The sequence below is a fragment of the Fonsecaea multimorphosa genome (genome assembly GCF_000836435.1).
Source record: "Fonsecaea multimorphosa CBS 102226 unplaced genomic scaffold supercont1.21, whole genome shotgun sequence".
NCBI classification, from domain to species: domain Eukaryota; kingdom Fungi; phylum Ascomycota; class Eurotiomycetes; order Chaetothyriales; family Herpotrichiellaceae; genus Fonsecaea; species Fonsecaea multimorphosa.
In genome coordinates, this window is record NW_015971655.1 from 246,787 (window position 1) to 263,815 (window position 17,029).

Below are 17,029 nucleotides of genomic sequence, written 5' to 3' on the forward strand. Positions count from 1 at the left end.
TTTACTCATAGTCTAGGCAAGTCCTATTTACCTAGGTACTTACTTTCTTACTCGCCAAAAAGTCTCCACGAGTCTGAATTTGGGAGTTGTCTATGACCCAAAGCAGAGTCAAGCACAGGGCGGAGGCGGATATTTCGGAGGAAGAACATGAGCTTGTTACTAAGATTCTAAGAAGAAGTCAGCGCGTCGTTGAGTCGGAAATGCCATCTTGATTGGATGTGATGTAATCGTCTCCCGGTTGTTTATAGGCGAAAAAGAATCTGGGAATCGAATATAAAACGCCATCTGAGGCATTCGTAGGATCCTGAAAAGGGGTCTTGCTTCAGAGGCAGTGCGATTTGTTACTGTCCGTCTTACTGCACGCCGCGTACGACTGTACTACTGTAGCTACTGCCTACTCTGATATCCACCCCTTGAACTATTCCAGCACAGCCTTGTCATCTGCGCAATCTACCCGATAATCACCACCGACCCGCCTTCAAACTCTACAGACCTTTGCCGGCACAATGTCTGACAGTAGTGACAAGACTTATGGCTTCACGGCCCTTCCTGCCGACCAATCGCAAGACAAGCCCAGAACAACTAACCCCGAGGCTGTGGCCATCTCATCGCTTCAGCCTCCCAACACTCCGCTCGCCACGCGCGTCGACGGCTACGTCAAGTCCAAGCTCGATGCTGACACCTACCGCCACAGTCTGCGCGTCTACAGCTACGGCTGCGCCATAGCAAGGCAGTGCTTTCCGGAGTTTGAACTCACGCCAGGCTCCAAGCTGGACGAGACTTGGTTCTTGACCGCCATGCTGCATGACATTGGCACCTGCGACGAGTTCATGACGAGTACCCGCCTCAGCTATGAGTTCTTTGCAGGCGTCCATGCCTTTGATCTCCTGCAGAATCCCAAGATATCGGGTGGCGGGGAAGGTGTGGCGCCGCGAGAACAGGCCGAAAGTGTCGTCGAAGCCATCATCAGACACCAGGATGTTCAGGACAAAGGCAAGGTTACTCTGGTCACCAGACTGATCCACTGGGGCACGCTGTTGGACAACATTGGCGCCGGGAAGGAGTTGGTACACCCAGACACCATCAAGAACGTGGTGACCAAGTACCCTCGCCCAGGATGGAGCGGGTGTTTCAAGAGGACCGTTGAGAAGGAGAAGAAGTACAAACCCTATGCCATGGTTAGCCGGATCGAAGGATTTGAAGAGCTCATTGCCAAGAATGGGGCTTCTGGAGGACTGATGGCCAAATATGACTGAACTCACGATATGAAAACATGACTATGCGAATGACCTCTGTAGAGAGCATTTCAAATTATGGGCGTCCCGGGAAAACTCTCACTGTTTCGTACCATTCTGACCAACGTGGAAGCTCATGATGGGTGAAAAAGCCAACAGAATGATGCCTAACCACAGAGCCATCATCAATGGCAGCCAGCCAATCCCCAGTACCGTCCATTTGCTGATGGTTGCCTCACTTTAAGAGCCCCCCATGTGGGGTGAGTTGGTCTGCTGTGGCTTGAAGCAGATACACCCTTAGGTGGGAGGAGGGAGGAGATGCAGGCGTGAGAAACCATGCCAGCCATCTTCCTGTTGCCCCTCCAGGGCCCAAATGACAGCGCTTTCATCGGATCTTGCAGGCCAAGCTTGGCCGTTTCACCAACAATCCTTTCGTCAATACCTCGATAACTTTCGCGACGGCGAGTGAGTTCCTGCATGAGAGCCACGTGTGAGGCTTGGACAGAAACAATGGGTCGCCGAGAAGAAGAAAAGAACAGAGGGTTCTCAACAAGTCCAAGTCGACAGTCCTCGGTACTCGTGTTTGACATGCATCTCGCGTCGATCTTGTTTCACCACCCACGAAATCTCCACAATTTGCTTTCGACAAATGCTAGTCTGGCCGACACGTGATTGTCTGCTTAAGCAGCATTGCGCAATAAGAGTCTATCAACTGCCGTAGATATTTGACAGATAATGAGTCTATGCGTCGCCGAAGGAATTTGGCGCTATTAAACAACTGTGGTCGGCGGTCGCGTCGCGATCAATGCGACGACCAAGTCAACACTAGATCATCGTAGTAGGACCATGACCTCTGCGGCAAAAGGCAACGAGGTCCCTTCGTACCAGTAGAACGTAGTGGGCAAGCCTTGCACTCTAGATCATGCGCGAACGTCTAGCCAAGGGACACCACTCTCACACAAGTGCACTTGTGCGGACTGTATGGTGGGTTTTGATTTTGACCATGGAACAAATGAGGGAGCCAAATTGTCCATCGGGAGAGCAAATCTCAACGAGGAAGGGGTCCTCACCGGAACAATACGCGAGGTCGTGGAGGTTTGCAATAACGAAGATGGCTAGAGAAACCAAGACACGGAAGCCGGATGCGCCTCTCGCTCAAGATTTCGCTTTTCGCAGACCAGGTGGCACGTTTGACAGTTTCAATCAAGTCTTCAGTTTCATCCCTGAAATTGAGAAGATGATTTTCTGAAGAAGTCATGATTGAACTCTGAAGATTCCTCAGCAAGATAGCCACATATCAGGTACTTGCAGGGCCTCCTCAGGACATCTCAGGCTGAAGCAGCAGCTCCCCAGGGCCCAAAACAGAGATCGAAGCCATTTCTTGATTCCGATATCAGAAACTTGCCACTTAGCCTCAGCCACTCTTGCTTGCTCCGTTTGCCACTATACGTATGAGGATCCGCGGACCAAGCAGCTCGATCTGTGTCTGTGTCCGATTCCTTTATGTACTCCGTAGGTATATCGGAGTTGGATGAGAAGTGGAGGAGTGGAGGCGAACCAATTTGATGGAAGGTGATAGGAGAGATCAGATACGGAGGGTCTCCCTGGTCAGCAAGGCGTAACCGGTAGGAACTCGTAGTAGTAGTTCCTTCGTTCTCCTAAAGCAAGATGGCCGTAGTGAGTGACAAGGGGCTGCCTGATGGAGTAGTCTTAGCACGGTGGCAGTGCAAACCTCTGACCACCAATACCCACATGCGATTGGAGAATATCCTTCCTACCTGCGGCACAAGGCGCCAGACGGAAGCGGAGGCAGACATGAGGGTATTTTATCGCATGAACGGAGCACGTCAGATGCATTTGCCGCCGAGAAAATGAAGGGAAACTGTTGAGAAAGGAGACAAGAGTGATATCACATCGCAGAGACCGAAGTGAGATGGATGTCTCCATGTCGAAAACTGCGGATTTTGTACTCGGTATGAGGCCCCCATACTCGGTATGTAATCAGGTACCTCATAGTGACTGGGGGTCGGTCTCTGCGTCCTCCGATACGGCAAAATGGCGAATGGCCTCTGGACCACTTGAAGCCCAAGGTTTATCGCCTGAAAAGAAGAAGCTTGGCACCTAACGGATGGTCCTCGGGGCGCAGAGTTGGTACTCTGTGGGAAAGGGTGCCGGGCATTCTAGAGGCTTGGTTAGTGGTACTTAGGGGCCTTGTTTAAGTGGCCTAGCTCCAGTCCGGGGCCTGGGCTGCATCCAAGATTTCGGCAGCCAGACTGCGGCCATGCACGATGATCCTAAACCGTTGTCCGCAACTTCACGTATTTTCTCAATTCTCTCGATCGTCTTGGTTGTTTTGACACACCCTCAACGAGCAAATGGCCTTGCAGTTTGCCTCGTTCCTTTCTTTCCTTTGTACATACTCCTCTTCTTAACAGTACCCGCTTTATTTCCTGTTACCCTTCCCCTTCCCCTCTGTGGACCTTCCTGTTTGATCGTGAGGAGCCTGATCCCGACCACCCTCCCCTTGTTGATCCCTCGCTGCCACACTGTACATTATCCCACATGGATTCAGCCTTTCCATAGTAACCGCTATTCCCTAGCCAGTACGGAAGCCACGAATCTTTTCTACAGACAGGTCGCATTGGAGTATCGTTTTTCGGCATTGGCATTGCAGAGTCTGTGGCGTGAGCGTGACTTTTGTTAATTCACTACCATCTGTATGTGCGCTGTCCTGCCACTTCACGTTCGTCTCTCTTGCAGTGAAACCATTCTGACTCGCTTTGTTATACCAGTTCATCTTCAGATAATCCAGCAATTCACATAATATCGTCATCTAGTTCTTCTGCTGGTCGGACTTTGCCTCCCGTTCAACTTCGCGCCGCTTCTTGAATGGTTCGCTTTTGGAAAACGCGCCCTCTACAAAGACAACGAGGCGCTGGAACACTGCATGCAGCCTTCCCCCAAGTTGCCCTCATACTTCGAATCCTACCATGCCTTCACCCTCCGATGGGCAAGACCCAGAATCTCCCAAAGCAGTACAGACCCGACCGCGGGCTCCTACAATTAGTATAGACGATTCCGCCGTCAATTCTCCTCTCTCCCCTGAAGAACCTCCCAGTGCGGCATCAGATAAACCTGGTCCTCTGCCTCGAATACAAACATCTGGGCTCGATTCCGGACCTACTCTATCCTCTCCACTTTCAGTGTCGCCAACCGATGTTCGGCCGTCCTTTGACATACGCGAGTCCCGTCCAACCTCTCCCCATAATGTTTCCTCTCCCAGAACCCAGTTCCTGGATGGAGCTGCCCACAATTTCCTGGCAGTCCCCGGCTCAAGAGCAAGGGCGACGTCAATGGAGTCTCAAAACTCGGCTTCCACTTCTGAATTCGGGGGGGAAACACAGATCGCTTCAACCATTTCCGGAACGGACGATTTACGCAAGAACTCGTTGAACAATAACGACGATGTGATGAACGATGCAGACGCGCTGAGACCAGATCCTGGAACGGAGGCAGATTTTGAAGTTGAAGACAACAAGTTTGCGTTTAGCCCGGGACAGCTGAATAAGATGATCAACCCCAAGAATTTGGCCGCCTTTCATGCTCTTGGCGGCTTAAGAGGTCTGGAGAAGGGCTTGCAGAGTGATCGTAACAGCGGTCTAAGTGTAGATGAAGTTGGTTTAACTGGAACTATCGACTTTAAAACGGCCGTTCAGTCAGGCGTTGAGGCCGAACAACACTACGGCACTGTGAAGAGAACCCTCACCTCCAACTCGTTGACGGCCCCAGCGAAGATTTCCGAGAACTCGTTTGCTGATCGCAAACGTGTTTTCAAGGACAATCGGCTCCCGGAAAAGAAAGCCAAAACTTTCTGGCAACTCGCCTGGATTGCCTACAACGATAAGGTACTGATTTTGCTGTCTGTTGCTGCTGTTATCTCGCTTGCACTTGGTATCTACCAGACTGTCAATCCTGCGCCAACTGAAGAGCATGAAGCCCGAGTCGAATGGGTCGAAGGGGTGGCCATCATGGTCGCCATTTTTGTCGTTACTTTCGTGGGCGCATTGAATGACTACCAGAAAGAGCGTCAATTCATTAAATTGAATCGCAAAAAGGAAGAACGCTTCGTGAAGGTCATCCGATCCGGAAAGTCTCAGGAAATCTCAGTCTACGATGTTTTGGTTGGTGATGTTATGCACCTGGAGCCGGGCGATCTGATACCTGTGGATGGCGTCTTCATTGATGGCCACAACGTACGCTGCGACGAGTCCTCAGCAACTGGTGAATCTGACATTATTCGCAAAACGCCTGGGGACGAGGTCTATCACGCAATTGAAACGCATCAAAACTTGAAAAAGATGGACCCGTTCATCCTATCCGGCGGTAAGGTATCCGAGGGCGTCGGCACATTCCTTGTCACTGCAACTGGCGTCAACTCGAGCTACGGCAAGACCTTGATGTCCTTACAGGACGAGACCCAGACGACACCTCTGCAAATGAAACTCAATGTCCTCGCCGAATATATTGCGAAACTCGGTCTAGCTGCCGGTCTCTTACTCTTTGTGGTGCTATTTATTAAGTTTCTGGCAGAGCTCAAGAATATCGATGGAGGTGCTCAGAGCAAGGGTCAACGCTTCCTTCAGATTTTCATCGTTGCGGTCACCATCATTGTGGTAGCGGTGCCCGAAGGCTTGCCCTTGGCTGTCACGCTTGCCCTTGCGTTTGCGACGACGAGGATGCTAAAGGACAACAACTTGGTGCGACTCTTGCGAGCCTGTGAGACCATGGGCAATGCTACTACTGTATGCTCGGACAAAACCGGAACATTGACGCAAAATAAAATGACGGTCGTCGCCGGCACGCTGTCTACCGCTTCTAGATTCGGCGACAAACAACAGCCCATCAACTCTACCGTTGCTGAAGATACTATCATCAAAGGTACTGGTGTGGTGGCTGATGATGTGTCCTCGGCCGAATTCTTTGCGACACTTTCTCAGGACACGAAGTCACTCCTTAAGGATTCGATTGTCCTCAATACCACTGCTTTTGAGGGTGAAGAAGAGGGCAAGAAGGTGTTCATCGGCTCCAAGACTGAAACAGCCCTGCTAACATTCGTCGTGGACCATCTTCCCATTGGATCGATTGGTGAAGAGCGCTCGAATGCTGAGATTGCTCAAATGGTTCCGTTTGATTCTGGTCGCAAATGTATGGCTATCGTCGTCAAAATGCCAAGTGGCAAATACCGTATGATGGTGAAAGGGGCATCTGAGATCCTCATTTCGAAGTGCACCAGGATCGTCAGTGACCCGACAAAGGAATTGGTGGATGCACCAATGACCCTAGATCAAATGGACGCCTTGAACGGCATCGTCAGCAACTACGCATCGCGGTCTCTGCGCACCATTGCACTGCTCTACCGTGATTTCAATGAGTGGCCACCACGTGGTGCCGCTCTTGCGGACGACAAGAAACAAGCAGACTTCGACAAGGTCTTCAAAGACATGGTCTTCCTTGGGGTTGTTGGTATTCAGGATCCCCTTCGTCCAGGCGTTGAAAAGGCGGTTCGCGACTGTCAAGTTGCCGGTGTGTTTGTGCGTATGGTGACGGGTGATAACATCATGACCGCAAAGGCGATCGCGACTGAGTGTGGTATCTTCACACCAGGTGGAATTGCTATGGAAGGCCCTGTGTTTCGGAAACTGAGCTCAAAGCAGCTGACGCAGGTCATCCCGCGTTTGCAAGTGCTCGCCAGATCAAGTCCTGACGACAAGAAGCTACTTGTGAGCCATCTAAAAAAGCTCGGGGAGACTGTGGCTGTCACTGGTGATGGTACCAATGACGCACCGGCGCTGAAAGCTGCAGATGTTGGCTTCGCCATGGGTATCGCTGGCACAGAGGTTGCCAAGGAAGCGTCGGCTATCATCCTCATGGACGATAACTTTGCGTCGATCGTCAAAGCCATTTCCTGGGGCAGAACTGTCAACGACGCTGTCAAGAAGTTCCTTCAGGTAAGTCTCTTTTGTCATGTTCGGGTACTCACGACAGACTGACGATGGCGCAGTTTCAAATTACAGTGAACATCACAGCAGTCTTTCTGACGTTCATTTCAGCGGTTGCTAATGATGACGAAAGCTCTGTACTGACGGCTGTCCAACTTTTGTGGGTTAATTTGATTATGGACACGTTCGCCGCCCTGGCGCTCGCTACGGATGCCCCTACTCCTTCCGTACTCAAACGGCGACCGGAGCCGAAGTCGGCACCGTTGATCACAATCACAATGTGGAAGATGATCATTGGGCAGTCAATCTATCAGTTGGTCGTGACATTGGTCTTGTACTTCGGAGGAGACGGCATCCTGTCCTATCAAACACAACATGAGAAGGACCGACTTCAGAGTACCATCTTCAATACGTTTGTGTGGATGCAAATCTTCAACCAATATAAGTGAGTGAATTTCCAACCATATCTCATGGATGCCAGACGCTGACCACGTCCAGCTCGCGACGACTGGATAACAAGTTCAATATTTTCGAAGGAATGCTTCGCAATTACTGGTTCATGGGGATCCAACTCATCATTATCGGAGGCCAGTGCTTGATCATGTTTGTTGGAGGCCAGGCTTTCTCCATCAATCGAATCAACGGGGCGCAATGGGGATACTCCATTGTTCTTGGTGCACTCTCCGTCCCAGTGGCAGTCATCATCCGATTAATCCCCGATGAGCTGTTCGCGAGACTAATACCCCATTTGCCACGAAGAAAGAAGCATGGCCCAGAGTTTGTGCTCGAAGATGATGAAAAGGTGCAATGGAACCCCGCATTGGAAGAGATCCGAGAAGAGTTACAATTCCTGAAGAGAATCCGCGGTGGCCGTATCTCGGAGCTGGCTTACAAGCTGCAGCATCCACGAGATACGTTTCTCCCGCGGTCACGCAGTCCTTCGCGATCGCGATCGAACAGTGAATTGCCACAGACACCAGATGGGGACAATGTTGTGCCAGATACACTGACAGGATCCCCGGCTACCCCGGAAAGGCCGAAACGACGGGCGAGATCGAGCTCGAACTCGGTTTTCGGACCTGCGACAGCAATGGCTGGGATCATTGCAGGAAGCATTGCTGGAGGGTTCTCACCAATTGAGCGGCGGCCTGAGGAACAAGAGACAGTGCGCTTCACCAGAGCTCGATCTCATTCCGGCGTTGAAGGGACAAGTGGTATGGAAATCCATCCGGCGACACCAGCAGACGACCCTGTTTTTGCTCGCTCGGCTCCTAGGGCTGGCGTTCCTCCCAGCCAAGATCCTGACTTGGCTCCGCATTTCGACTATGCACCGCCGCACAGTCCTTCTGGGCGATCCAAAACGTCACATTCGCGACATGGGTCTGCTGTGTGAAAACTGAAACAATGTCTGTTGTTGGTATGTCTAGGGAAGTTTCTGCCTCGACTGGAGTACCACCTATCGGGGACCAAGTCACTATCAAACTCGCAGGTGAAGATGGCAAGCGACAGCAATCTATCTTCGCTGGGAGAAAGCGCACTACGGCGATCCACATTGTAGCCGGAACCACAGATGTGAACAAGACCATGGATCACTTGACGGGAATGGTGGATCTGCATCGCGGCCAACCCGGCGAATCCGATGAGGTCCGTAAATCCAAGGCTTAATGCAAAAAGGAGACCAGCGATCTCTGCCACTCTATCATTGCCTGAATTTGGCCAGGCGGCCGTAAATATGGGTTGGGAACGGAAAAGGACTGGATTAGCGGGGGAAGGAGCAAATACGGGATACAAAAGCCTCGAAAAAGGCCAGCTGGGATCAAGAACACTGTGTCCAGCATAGCAATGATTGATCCGGCTGCTGTACAACACATAGGACATTGGTGACATAGCACTTCTCACCGCATGTCGCCTTATCAATAACAAGATATGATGAGAATCAACAGCGCAGCCTCGAGCACGGTCGTGCAATACTGCCTACCTAGGTAGGTATATACTAGTAGTATTCGAGCAAGTCCCTGGATCCAAAAAGGGGGCACCACTGCAGGGCAGATGTGATATCATTTTGCCCCCGAGGCTGGCCCGTGAGGCTGTGAACCGAGGCAAAAAAAAATCACATTTCTAAGTCGGTTGGATGGCCGGTTGCCAATCGAGGCCAGCCATTTTGTCTTGCAAACTCCACATGCGCTTCAACATTATCCATCGCACTGCTGAGTCCTCGTACCGCTCTTCGCTTCGTCGTATCCCGCCGGGCACTGGCGGGCCGTTGATCGCTTTTTCCTCCTGGATAGCTCGCAGTTGGGAAGCAATGGCTCCGGCGCGGTCAACGTTAAATAGACTCGGGCTCTGCATCCCTCGCTCCCCGACTCTTCTCAATAAGCCTCCGACTACGAGTCTCTTGTTTACCTGCATCCATTGGCCTTCTTCTGTGAACACACACTTCCCCCGGTCACTCGCTCAGAGGTCGATCCACATTGCCACTGTGTCTCGTCCATCAGCGGCGTTATCATCTGCCCGAGCACAAGCCTTCCACTATCCAAGACAGATACAAAGGACTGCGTGGAGTCCCTATTCCACAGGTGAGTGACGCGACGCCCTGTGTCAGCGTTGAAAGACCGCTCATATACGCCGCTGCAGTTGTCGTCCACAACAAAGGACAAGCTCGCGTCCGCCGGACAATCAGCTTCCTCCTCATCAGCACCGTCTTTTTCGCAGTCGGAACCTATTTTGCCGTTACCTACGCGTCTCCTATCCCCACGCCCTTAATCATGGGTTCAATGCCCTCGGACGCCGAAACCCTCACCCTCTACACACCCGACAATGACTTTGCACGCGAAGTTGATGAACACATCAGGAACTGTGCCCTGGCCCAGTCCCTGCGGGCAAATCCAGATTTCGTCGAGTCCAGACCCCATCTCAAAATTCCCGAGGAAATGAGACAACACAGCCTGACGGCAGGGACGTTGGCGGGGCCCGGAATGATCGTGGTGCCTCCATATTACTTTAACGAGAAAGGCGGAAAATCCATGGTGCAGATATTTTACGTCGGTACTGATGTCTCAGGACATCCGGGAATCGTCCACGGAGGGTTTTTGGCAACCATGTTGGACGAGGGACTCGCGCGCTGCGCATTCCCTGCCATGCCGAACAAGGTCGGAGTGACGGCCAACTTAAACATCAATTACCTCAAGCCGACCATGGCGGGACAGTTCCTGGTGTTGAGGGCCAAGACGACAAAAGTTGACGGCCGCAAAGCGTGGGCTGAGGGATGGATTGAGAGCCTCGAGGTTGCCGAAGGAGAGGAACCCGTCAAGTTGGTCGAGGCTAGTGCGTTGTTCATTGAACCAAAACATGCCAAGGTACGTCTGCTGTGCTTGATCTTGATCCGCTACTGCCGAGTGGCTATAACTGACTGTTCATCTTCTAGGTATTAAAATCTCTTTACAAGGTGGCGGCAGCGTGAGAGATCCCACGTTGCTGCTAGAAATCGCCTTCTAGCTTTCTTCACGACCTAAAGGGCCTTCAAGCCGCTTCAAGAAAATTGCAAAAGAGCGAATAGACCGACATTGCAGGATGGAGTACATAATGAGACATTTGCTTTGCTGGGTAAGAGATGGTTTAGGGATATACCCACTCGATGCCTGCGATGTTGAACCAGGTGGCGCGGATGATGGGCTTCATGTCAACAGGGCTGAGGGCGAATTTGCACGTTAGCGGAGTTGGTGGCTTCTTGATACGCAATAGAGCGGAGCATGGGTCATGCGTAGACTTGGTAAACGGTGAACTGAGCGGGAAGAGTGAAACCAAAGTCATATACATATACATATACCTTTGACTTGCCAGCCTTGAGATTTTCCAATGCCATCTGAGTTTGTGTACACTGTCGTGATCGGAGGGTTGGATGTCGCCAGAGATCATCGAGATCTCACATGCCAACGGGTGGACTATCGCTCCATAGGTAGCTAGGTAGGGGCAGTGCGAGGCGAGACGGCTTGATGCAAAGGACGGCAAATGACGGATTCTAATTCTGCTTTTCAGTTGCCAGATGCGGCAAAATCGCAGCAAAGCAAATAACGCAGGTCCCAGCGAGAAGTCTCCATATCCTGCTAATCAACTCTACTCGCCCACTTCTGGCAATGGGATCCCCAATTCGAGACTTGCTTCCAGACCCCACCATGTGGGTGAAAGGTACCTAGGCAAGCTAGGTAGACGGCATATCAGTGGCATGACAGAGTCCGCAGTGGTCGTATGATGGATGGAATTCCGGCCATGCACAACCCCGATCTACACCCCCTCCTCCATCCTCGCCGCTGACTGCCATGTTCTAGAGCGCCATATGACCAGTTTGCTTGTTGCTGAGTGGGAGGCGGCTTCCCCGTGTGCTTGTTTTGGGGGGTAGGCTGGCCTCATTCCCTTTTGCTGATGTGGGAAGTACATTGTATTCCTCCCATCTTTTGTTCCCGCCCAGGCCACCGAGAATTGGCTTCGTAATCTGTCTACAAGCATGTTGGACTGGAAGATTCGATCGCCAAAGGGGCTCTGGGGCTCTGGGGCTCTTCTGGAACAAATGACGTTGCAGGTAAAAAGTCTATGTAGAATCGATAGGCTTTGCTTTCTTCACCTACGAGTGTCCTGTGCCGAGGGTGTCGAGTCCCATCCTGCAAAATACACAATCTATGACAAGTCAGGTGTTGGGAGAGACTTCTTCGCTGGCCGTTACCCGATGCGAGAGAATCCATTCGCTGGAACTAGCTACTATGGGCAAGACGCAAAAAGCTTGCAATCACAAGCTAGCTGATGTAAACCAATCGCAAGTGACATAATAAATCCCTGTGTGCCTAGACGCCGATTACCGGCGGGGGCTTATGCGCTAAGCCGTATTTGGCCATGGGCAGCGAAGGGGGAAGGTACCTGGTATTTGATTGTTTTGAGGGGCACCTTTCACTTTGCCTCTCTTTAATATAAAGGCGCGGGGTAGTTCTTGTTCCCTTCCCGACATGTCCTTTACTTTTCTCTCACCTTCACGATCCTCCTTTCGACTGTCTTCTTGTCTCACTAGATTGACAAAAACATCCGCAGCCATGGCTTCGTCCAAGTGCCCCATGAGAGAGGCCAATGTCGCCGGCGGCGGCACTCGCAACCGCGACTGGTGGCCCAATGACCTGAGACTCAACATCCTCCGCCAGCACACTGCTGTCTCCAACCCGATGGACAAGGACTTCAGCTACGCACAAGCCTTCAAGAGCTTGGACTACGAGGCGGTCAAGAAGGATCTTCATGCCTTGATGACAGACTCTCAAGAGTGGTGGCCAGCCGACTTTGGTCACTATGGTGGTCTGTTCATTCGGATGGCCTGGCACAGTGCTGGAACCTACCGTGTCGCCGATGGCCGTGGTGGCGGTGGTCAAGGTCAACAGCGCTTTGCTCCCCTCAACAGCTGGCCTGACAATGTCAGCCTGGACAAGGCCCGCCGCCTGCTCTGGCCCATCAAACAAAAGTATGGCAACAAGATCTCCTGGGCCGATCTGATGCTCCTCACTGGCAATGTCGCCCTCGAATCCATGGGTGTCAAGACCTTTGGCTTTGCTGGTGGCCGTCCAGACACCTGGGAGGCCGACGAGTCAGCCTACTGGGGCGGCGAAACCACCTGGCTAGGCAATGACGTTCGTTACTCCCAAGGTCACTCGGGCATCACAGGCGACGGCGTTGTCGATTCCGATGAACATAAGAGAGACCACAAGGATATTCACACTCGAGACTTGGAGACCCCGCTCGCAGCTGCGCACATGGGCTTGATTTACGTCAACCCAGAAGGCCCCGACGGCATTCCTGACCCTGTCGCCTCCGGCAGAGACATCCGCACCACCTTTGGCCGCATGGCGATGAACGATGAAGAAACCGTTGCGCTGATCGCGGGTGGTCACTCCTTCGGCAAGACACATGGCGCCGCTCCTTCTGAAAACGTCGGCAAGGAACCAGCAGACGCTCCTTTGGAGCAACAGGGCTTTGGATGGGCCAACAAACATGGTTCTGGCAAAGGTCCCGACACCATCACCAGCGGCATCGAAGTCACATGGACCGCCACTCCCACAAAGTGGAGTAACAAATACCTCGAATATCTCTTCAAATACGAATGGGAGCTCACGAAGAGCCCTGCTGGCGCCAACCAGTGGGTAGCAAAGACGGACGACTTGATCATTCCTCATGCTTATGACCCCAACAAGAAGCTTAAGCCGACCATGCTGACGACCGACCTTGCGCTCCGCTTCGACCCAGCCTATGAGAAGATCTCTCGCCGTTTCCTCGAGCACCCAGAGGAGCTTCACGATGCTTTCTCGCGTGCTTGGTTCAAACTTTTGCACCGTGATATGGGTCCACGATCCCGCTGGCTCGGTCCCGAAATCCCGTCCGAGGTGTTGATCTGGGAAGATCCTATCCCACCTGCCAACCATCCCATCATCGATGAAAGTGACATTTCCAGCCTGAAGCAAAAGATTTTGGCCACCGGCACCAAGCCTTCCGAGTTGATCACTGTTGCGTGGGCATCGGCTTCAACCTTCCGTGGCAGCGACAAGCGCGGCGGCGCCAACGGTGCTCGCATTCGCCTCGCTCCCCAGAACAAGTGGAAAGCAAATAACCCTCAAATACTAAGTCAAGTGCTGGCAACTTTGGAGAAGGTGCAGCAGGAGTTTAACAGCTCCGCAAGTGGTGGCAAGAAGGTGTCGTTGGCCGATCTCATCGTCCTGGCAGGTACCGCAGCCGTGGAGAAAGCCGCTGGCATTTCTGTTCCCTTCACCCCTGGCCGCACAGACGCCACTCAAGAGCAAACCGATGCTCAATCTTTCGAGCACCTCGAGCCTGTGGTTGATGGATTCCGCAATTACGGCAAGGGAACATCCCGTGCCCGAACGGAACACTTCCTCGTCGACAAGGCACAACTGCTGAATCTGTCCGCACCTGAAATGACTGTGCTGGTGGGCGGTCTGCGGGTCTTGAATGCCAACTGGGATGGCTCTTCCTACGGCGTCTTTACCAAGCGGCCCGGTCAATTGACCCCTGACTTCTTCACCAATCTCCTCGACATGGGCACCGCCTGGAAGGCCGCCAGCCCCGATGAGGAACTTTACGAGGGCTTCGACCGCAAGACCGGTGAGAAGAAATGGACTGGCACTCGCAGTGATCTTGTCTTTGGCTCTCACGCCGAGTTGCGCGCCATCGCCGAGGTGTATGCCAGCGCTGGCAACGAGGAGAAATTCGTCAAGGACTTTGTCGCAGCTTGGGCCAAGGTTATGAACTTGGATCGATTTGATTTGGCTTCCGCTCAGGACCCAGCAAAGGCGCGTCTATAAGCGAGAAACATGTTGATTTCTAAGAAGACGATGGGACCTTGCAGGTCACTGAATATGTAGTCGTCAGTTCATCATGCTGTTCGGAGTTGGGCAGTGAACAAGTTCGATCGGTTAGCAAGCTCAAAGAACTGCAGCCGCACTAAATAGCAATTAAAATGTACCAATTCAGAATGAGTTTGTTCTCTTCCCTCTGCATGAGCACGAGTTATATCAGCACACGATGAGCATGAATGTGGTGTGTGCCACGGAAAAGAGCTGGTGAGGCATGACGCAGGCTCCCCCCAAAGGGATCTTCCGAAGACGCCAATCATCACAGCGTACGAGGTAATAATAGTGAGGGAGCTCCATCTCTGCCTACTACCACGTACCGCTCACCAGTTACTGCACCATCTAAATAGTTCACCCGGATCTCCTGCATACAATCATTTCCACCGCAGCCCTTCTCCCTCATGCACAGACACTTTGAAACGTGATACCTTATTTCCTGTACTTGTTGCGCGCTCTATTACTTGAGCCGCCCTCCTCTGCCCCCTCCCCCTCTGGGTCCTGAGCACGGTCGGTTCAAAGCCATGTCTGCCAAATATCTCTTCGTCTCGGTCCCCACCAGCATAACGCCCTCGGGCCACAAGGACGACGCAGTCGCATCGGTGCAGAAAGCGGCCAACCCGTCCCAAGGCGACGTTTTGCCATTCTCCATCCCAGAGTTCAAGATCGGCACGCTCGACGCCCTGTTACAGCAGTCCGAGGAACTGGCCAAGCTGGCGGCCGTGTGTCATGGAGTGGTAGGCAAAGTCGGGGACACCTTGAAGAACATCCTGGACGGGGACGAGGAGAAGATTAACATGCACAAGAATGTCAACGATAGTATGTTTTTCTTGCTCAGCGGAAATGTGACGAGGCAGAGAAGGCGGCGGCGGCGGCGGTGGTGGTGATAATATGGGTTCTCGATCGGAGCGCTGACTTGGATACCCCGTGCTATTCCAGAACCCCTCGAGCAATACCTGCGAAGCTTCTCCTGGAACAAAGTCAAATACCGCGCCGACAGGCCACTGTCGGAACTAATCGATCTTCTACAAAAGGTATGTTAACGGGGCAGAACTGGGAGCTGTGCTTGCGAGGGTTATTGGCGACACACGTACATATGTTGACTCCGATTGCGCGGACAGGAAGCCAATTCGATAGACAACGACGTCCGATCCAAGTACAACCAATACAACTCGCTCCGCACCTCCCTCCAATCCCTGATCCGCAAACAGACGGGCAATCTCTCGACCAAATCCCTCGCGCCTCTGATCACCGACCCCAAAATCCTGGTGCAGAATCAACACTCGGAGCACCTGGAAACCCACTTGATCGCCGTGCCCAATGCCAACGTCAAAGAATTCATGAGGACCTACGAAACGCTGGCGCCCATGGTCGTCCCACGCTCGGCGACCTTTGTGGCCCAGGACCAGGAATACACCTTGTACGCGGTGACGACTTTCCGGAAGCACGCGCAAGAGTTTGTGCATAAAGCCCGAGAGAGGAAGTGGGTGCCCAGAGACTACAAGTACAAGGAAGGCGGCAAGGAAGAGGAGGAAAAGGAGGTCAAGAAGGTCGAAGCCGAGGAGAAGAGAGTCTGGGGAGAAACGCTGCGGCTTGGTCGGACCGGGTGGAGTGAGGCCGTCATGTGTCTTGTGCATGTGGTCGTGTTGAGGGTGTTTGTGGAAACCGTCCTGAGATACGGCTTGCCGTTGGATTATGTGGCTGTTTTGATCAAGGTATGTCTATGCCGACCCTACCATGAACCTCTTCCTATCTCAAGTCTCTGAGGGAAAAAAATCCCCAAATTCAATGCTAACGCTGGCCCCCAGACGGACACGAAACGCGAAAAGAAGGTCCGTCAAGGTCTGGACAGCGAGTACTCGTACCTCGCAGGCAACGCCTTCGGGAGAGACAAGAAAGGCAGAGTGGTCAAGGATGAAGGCACCAGCGGCCAGCAAGACATGGTTGCCGGTGGCGGAGGAGAACAAGGGGAGTATTCGGCTTATGTATGTTACGATATCGAACTCGAATGATTTTTACAGGGGGTGGAGGAATGATAAAGGAAGAAAGAGGGGGGGGCGTGGGCGTGAAGTAAATCACTGGATCAAAGAGGGAGGGAATGCAGTGGTTTACGTTTCATAGATCCCCCCCGGGCAGAGAAAGATGTATAGAAGAAACGTTGAAGCGTTGATTCACTCGGACCTGGTAAGCTCGCGACGCAATGCAATGCGGCTCCTCTGTGGCCGAAAGAGGAAGGATGAAGCAGGGGGAGTCTGGTCTACGTACAGAGAGAATCGGATCAGCTCGTCGTTGCAAAATCTCCCTCTCTGCTTCGTTACATGGTATCAAAGATCGATAATACTCCGTTGGACCACCGGCCCCCGCCCGCGCCCGCGCCTGCCCTTCTGTGGAATTACATGGATCC

General features: G+C 52.6%; 6 protein-coding genes across 6 annotated transcripts; all 6 read left to right on the plus strand.

The window, feature by feature from the left end:
• Positions 1-506: 506 nt before the first annotated feature.
• On the plus strand, positions 507-1,256 carry Z520_08899 (uncharacterized protein; the record flags this gene model as incomplete). The annotated part of the gene is made up of 1 exon (XM_016779395.1): positions 507-1,256. One exon carries the CDS (start codon positions 507-509, stop codon positions 1,254-1,256), a length of 750 nt encoding a protein of 249 aa, XP_016629505.1.
• Positions 1,257-4,225: 2,969 nt separating this feature from the next.
• Z520_08900 (uncharacterized protein) lies at positions 4,226-8,627 on the plus strand (the record flags this gene model as incomplete). The annotated part of the gene is made up of 3 exons (XM_016779396.1): positions 4,226-7,243; positions 7,297-7,679; positions 7,733-8,627. The coding sequence occupies 3 exons, from the start codon at positions 4,226-4,228 to the stop codon at positions 8,625-8,627; spliced, it is 4,296 nt and encodes a 1,431-aa protein (XP_016629506.1).
• An 11-nt stretch (positions 8,628-8,638) lies between these two features.
• Z520_08901 (uncharacterized protein) lies at positions 8,639-8,899 on the plus strand (the record flags this gene model as incomplete). Its single annotated transcript, XM_016779397.1, has 1 exon — positions 8,639-8,899. One exon carries the CDS (start codon positions 8,639-8,641, stop codon positions 8,897-8,899), a length of 261 nt encoding a protein of 86 aa, XP_016629507.1.
• Positions 8,900-9,999: 1,100 nt separating this feature from the next.
• On the plus strand, positions 10,000-10,694 carry Z520_08902 (uncharacterized protein; the record flags this gene model as incomplete). Its single annotated transcript, XM_016779398.1, has 2 exons — positions 10,000-10,590; positions 10,659-10,694. The coding sequence occupies 2 exons, from the start codon at positions 10,000-10,002 to the stop codon at positions 10,692-10,694; spliced, it is 627 nt and encodes a 208-aa protein (XP_016629508.1).
• A 1,618-nt stretch (positions 10,695-12,312) lies between these two features.
• Positions 12,313-14,580, plus strand: Z520_08903 (catalase-peroxidase; the record flags this gene model as incomplete). The annotated part of the gene is made up of 1 exon (XM_016779399.1): positions 12,313-14,580. The coding sequence occupies one exon, from the start codon at positions 12,313-12,315 to the stop codon at positions 14,578-14,580; it is 2,268 nt and encodes a 755-aa protein (XP_016629509.1).
• Positions 14,581-15,149: 569 nt separating this feature from the next.
• Positions 15,150-16,637, plus strand: Z520_08904 (uncharacterized protein; the record flags this gene model as incomplete). The annotated part of the gene is made up of 4 exons (XM_016779400.1): positions 15,150-15,444; positions 15,565-15,659; positions 15,747-16,340; positions 16,434-16,637. The coding sequence occupies 4 exons, from the start codon at positions 15,150-15,152 to the stop codon at positions 16,635-16,637; spliced, it is 1,188 nt and encodes a 395-aa protein (XP_016629510.1).
• Between the last annotated feature and the right edge of the window lie 392 nt (positions 16,638-17,029).